General features: G+C 48.1%; 1 protein-coding gene across 1 annotated transcript; it reads right to left on the bottom strand.

Moving 5' to 3' along the window:
• Positions 1–1,277: 1,277 nt before the first annotated feature.
• LOC123163058 (ubiquitin-conjugating enzyme E2 28) lies at positions 1,278–4,347 on the bottom strand. Its single transcript, XM_044580821.1, has 4 exons — positions 3,944–4,347; positions 2,603–2,730; positions 1,850–1,954; positions 1,278–1,651 (listed from the first exon to the last, which is right to left on the bottom strand). Exons 1-4 carry the CDS (start codon positions 4,011–4,013, stop codon positions 1,508–1,510), a joined length of 447 nt encoding a protein of 148 aa, XP_044436756.1. The 5' UTR covers positions 4,014–4,347; the 3' UTR covers positions 1,278–1,507.
• Positions 4,348–5,517: the final 1,170 nt, after the last annotated feature.

Raw genomic sequence — 5,517 nt, 5'->3', positions numbered from 1 at the left:
GGCTCGGAAGGGTAGGGTGCTAGGGCATGGCCGGCCGACTTAAATAGCCGAAGCAGACGAGCGGCATGTTGAATGCAGAGCGTTGGAGTAAGCTTCCTAAGTTCCACGCCGATGACATCTGCTCCGAATGCACATAGGGTTCTCGAGACGCAGAGAGGGGTTTTGGGTGGGTCCGTGTTATCAGAGTCGATTGTCCGAACTCACTAAATTTCCCTAGGGTTGATGCTGGTTTGCAATATATCAGACACCGTGGGTCTGTGTGAGTCTGACATGGCGGATGTCCGGACTCAATAAATCTCCCCCAAGGTTGATGTTGGTTTGTAAGATTTCGGACATCCGGATTTGTCTGTTTTTGGATGGGTAAAAGTGTCTAGACCAAAAGCCATTCAATGGGCGGTCAATTTGGCGAACTGTGTTGGGAGTTGCCCTTCGCAAATCACTATATCTGGCAAGGTTGATACTGGTTTGTAAGATTTCGGACATCCGGGCCGAAAAGTGTCTTGGACCGAAAGCCATTGGATGGACTGTCGATTTGGTGAACTGTGTTGGGAGTTGCCCTTCGCAAATCACTAAATCTCCCCCAAGCTTGATGCTGATTTGTAAGATTTCGAACATCGGACCAATACAAACACAAACATTTTATTTGTCCGTTGTTGGATGGATTCAATATGGTGGTAAACATTTTTTTTCCTTTGTTGGATGATTAAAAGTGTCTTGGACCGAAAGCCATGGTTAAAAGTGTCGATGATTAAAAGTGCCTTGGAGCGAAAGCCATGGTTAAAAGTGTTTTGGACCGAAAGCCTGATTTGGTGAACTGTGTTGGAAGTTGCCCTTCTCACTAAATCTTCCCCAAGCTTGATGCGTTTGTAAGATTTTGGACATCAGGCCAATACAAACACAAACATCTTATTTATCTGTTGTTGGATGGATTCAATTTGGTGGTGAACTCTGTTGGGAGTTAAGGCCTGTTCGGCATCCCTCCGACTCCACGCTCTCGCTCCTGGAGTTGGCGGAGCTGAAGGTAAAAAGTACGGAGCAGGGGGACAGGTGCTCTGCAGATCCTTGAATTTCAGGGAGCAGTTGACTGCCGAACAGCCCCTTACTTTCACAAATCGACCACGTTCGACAATTGCGGTCAATTTGGTGATCCACACAGTACGGTCCAAGCATGTGCTATCGATTTAGTGATGCAAGCTTCATCAGCAACAAATGCAAGAGTAGCATCCACAACATATGGAAGTAAATAAGGGACAAATACGAGGAGGACACCAATCAGGTCAAGCAACGGAACAACTTTAGTTTCAGTTCCCATCTCTATTAATTTGTTGAATGGGTGCACCCATAGACCCATTAGAGGCCTTTTGCCATCACTTCACAATATGACACTTGAATTCAGTCAGGTGGACAGTACAATCCCATATAGCAGCAGCAGAACAGGAACAAAGATACATTAGGTGTTACAAGCGAAGATGGCTCCAACATCATCCTCCACCCGCGGCTACCAGGGTCAGCCCATTGCATACTTCTGGGTCCAGCTCCTCGCTGTGGACTCATACTTTGCACGGTCGCTCTTGTACATGTGTGCAATCTCCGGAACCAACGGGTCGTCAGGGTTTGGGTCCGTTAGTAGAGAGCAGATTGAAAGGAGCACCTGGAAATAGGGGCTTGTCAGATAAACGTGGCAACTAGAGAACGAATGCTGCTGCAAGGTTACTGCACAGATAGTTTAACTTTGACATGCTTTGGCTAAGCTGTAAGAATTAAAACTGCTGGAACTCCAGCTCAATGACAGGTATCACGTTCACCACCGAGTTTGTTAGAAAACCATGAGAAGGAAGAATTGTGTCACCTTTGAAACTGTCAATGCAGGGCTCCATTGCTCCTTCAAGATATCAAGACAGATGCTCCCATTGCTGTTGATATTTGGGTGGAAAACCTTTGTTTTAAATGCAACCTGGAAAATTGTTTCCATCATAATTTAGCTAGAGGAAATGCGGAGCTCAAGACAAGCATTTCAGATTTACCTGAAATGTTGAAAGACATTTGGCAAAGCAGTTGCAACTACTTAGATCATTGCTATAGCACAAATATTTTATCTACATGTGCTAGCATGGAACAGAAAAATAACATGAAACCCTCTCCTAGTCAACCTTTCCACCACATGGAAGTAATCATTGTTATGTAACATGCATCTCAATTATCATACTAGAGTATCTTTCCAATAAGCACAACTCGATCATCACAACTTTACTAGAACATGCATCATGCAAGAATCATCCGCTGTACACACAAAGGACAGGAGTTGTGAAATACTAGCTTTTGATATATACAGGTCCAGTGATTGACACACAAACATAGAAGGGACATGCTAATAGATGAACCATTCAACTGACTCTGGGCTAGACAACTTTACAGTTTGTCTGATAGTCTGACAGTAGTAATTAAGCTTGAATCAAAAATTTGATGAGAATTAATGCAAGACGTTGGCAAGGAAGTTTCTTCTAACAGGGCTTTGGGAAATCTCAAAAAGCTAGAGTTGAAAAGGCACTCCTGTATCATCCTAGGAATAATTTCAGATCGTTGCATACACTCGACTGCATACCTTGGGTGGCTTGAATGGGTAGTCTGGGGGGAAGTGAATAGTAACCAAAAATACACCACCAGCATATGGGCTTTCCGATGGACCCATGATTGTCGCCTGCCAGTGGAACATATCTTCCGCCACAGGGCCTGTTCAGTGAAAACCAGATGTTTTAGTCACACAATGGAACCTCAATATAAATTCCCATAGTGCTATTGCACGCAATGGGCTAAGCAATGATACTTCAACAAGAGGACGGTAACAACACATTACTAGCAAAGCTTAGCAGACCACCACAGAAGAACTTTCAAGGTTAGGATGGTCAGCAATACAGAAAACCTCAACTACGACCATGCATATTCATGGGTACCCCACGCATCCACACATGAACTACTCACTACAGATAACCTCAAGTGTTTTTTTCCCATCAACATGTAATGATGTAGTGAGTGATTACTAGTTCAAAATGGGGAAACTACTACTTTAAACAGGGATTCCAGATGCATAACAGCATAAGAATGAATAACTGTAGATTATATCAAAACTGCCCTGACCATTTTTAGTGCCTATCAGCAGCTAGAAGCAATTTTGCCTTACCGTTGGTAAATTGGTAGGCAAGTGTGACATTTTCGATAAAGGCACGGTTACAACACATTATTAGCAGCAAAGTTCAGGAATGCTTGACTACATGCATGCGTAGTCATGGTACCCCAGAGGTTAGGATGTTCTGGAATGCTGCTTGCATAAGCATCCACGCAAGCACAACCATCATCAATATGTAATAATGACAATGTAATGACTGATTACGTGCTCAAAAGGGGGAAATTGCTATGTTAAACCGGGAGTCCAGATACGACAGAAATGAAGAAACTGTAGATTACATCAGAACAGTCGTGACCATTTTTAGTGTCTATTGGTAGCTATGGGAATTTTTGCCAAACCGTTGGTGGATTGGTAGGCGAGCGTGACTATTTGCAGTAGGTGTTTGGTCCACTGCCAATGTTTTTCCTTCAGGAACAGTACAACTACCATTTTATGTGTGCCAGTAGGCTAAGTGTATTGGCTCGTGAGCATGGGATATCCAGCGACCAAATTTGCTCCACCAACGGTTTGCCCTCCCTTTCAGATCCTCGCCGGTTACTGCAATTTCTACCGGTTCTACACAGAAATTCCCAAAAGCAGCATATATCTAGCAAATAAGTAGATCTTCTTAATTAATCGAGGTGCATATATCTAGGAACGAGCCCACGAAAACGACAAATCATCACACATGCATCTGTCACCGAGGGATCTTCCGGGGGGTGGTGGTAAATAAGTAGAGCTAGCTGGTAATAAATAAGTAGATCTGGCGGCAGAAATTACCGGCGCTGCAGGAGGTGGGGGGATCCCTCTGCAGGTCCTTGAGCTCCTTGAGGATCCGCTTGGACGCCATGGGGACGGGGCCGGCTGCCGGCTAATCAAGCGGCGGGGCTAGTTGCGATTCCGATCGGAATCGAGAGGAAGGAGTGGGACGGAGTGGGGAATAGATCGACGGGGAGCGCGTATATGTAGTCGGGGAGGGGTGGCGTGCGGAGGAGAGGGGAGGAGATTGGGTTGGGTTGGAGCGGAGGATGGTCACGGCACGCAGGGCGGTCTCCGGAAGCTTCCGGCCTGGGTGGAGCACGCGGTATTGCGTACGGGCGACCAGAGTGCTGGCTGGCTACGGTGGCCGGGTGCGCGGTCGGTCGCGTTAGACGGACGCGGCTTTCCCCGCGAGGGCGGGGAGGGTGCGGGGAAAACGGGTCGGCAATGCGTTTGGTTCTCCTTCTTTTCCCTAGCTTTTCCTGGGTCCGGCCTCTTTTTTTTTTCTTGCTCGAGCACAAGCCATTGGCAATAGGTTTTTTTCCTCTAGGGTTTCCCTTAGTCGCAAATATCCTCCGAGAGCGGCTTGTGCTCGATTGGTCCGATGCGCTCCAACACGATGTACGGCCCGAAGAATTTGAAGGCGAGCTTGGCTCGAGGGCGGCTGACCACGGGCTGCCGGACTTACGGCTGCAACTTCAGAAGAATTTGCTCCCTAACCTGGAAGCTTCGATCCCAGAGATTTCGGTGCTTCGCACGCTCGAGCCAAGCTCCCTGGCCTGGTTCTTCTTGACACGGCGCTGCGCACGCTCGAGCTGGGCGCGGATGAGGGTGGTGCGCGTCGTCCAATCCAGATCTCTCCAGTCGGGGGCGTCTCGGACCAAGTCCTATGGCACCCAGGTTGGCCTCCTTGCCACGCAGTGCCTTGAAGGGAGTACAATTGAGCGCGGAGTGGAACGTGGAGTTGTACCAGAACTCCGCCATGGCAGTCAATGGCGCCATTTGCATAGCGAGTTGTGCACCACGCATCGCAGGTACATCTCAATGCACTGGTTCACGCGCTCGCTCTGGCCGTCCGTCTAGGGGTGGTAGGCGGTGGAGTAGAGCAACCTTGTGCCGGCGCCGACGAGCATTTCCCACCACAAGTTGCTGGTGAAGACTTTGTCGCGGTCGAAGATGGTGGAGGACGGCACGCCGTGGAGCCTGACCACATTATCCTAGAACGCGTGCGCCACTTGCGTCGCATTGAAGGGGTGGAGGAAAGGAACAAAGTGAGCGAACTTGTTGAACCGATCCACCACCACCATGATGGAGTCAAAGCCCTCGGATGTAAGCAGACCCTCCACAAAATCCATGGTCAGGTCCTCCTGTTGGGGAACGTGGTAATTTCAAAAAAAATCCCGCGCACACGCAAGATCATGGTGATGCATAGCAATGAGAGGGGAGAATGTTGTCCACGTACCCTCGTAGACCGTAAGCGGAAGTGTTATGACAACGCGGTTGATGTAGTCGTACATCTTCACGATCGACCGATCCTAGTACCGAACGTACGGCACCTCCGCGATCTGCACACGTTCAGCTCGGTGATGTCCCAC

Source organism: Triticum aestivum, chromosome 7B (assembly GCF_018294505.1).
Source record: "Triticum aestivum cultivar Chinese Spring chromosome 7B, IWGSC CS RefSeq v2.1, whole genome shotgun sequence".
Lineage (NCBI taxonomy): Eukaryota > Viridiplantae > Streptophyta > Magnoliopsida > Poales > Poaceae > Triticum > Triticum aestivum.
Note: the sequence above shows the minus strand (reverse complement) of the source record. Positions and strands in the feature narration are given on the sequence as shown.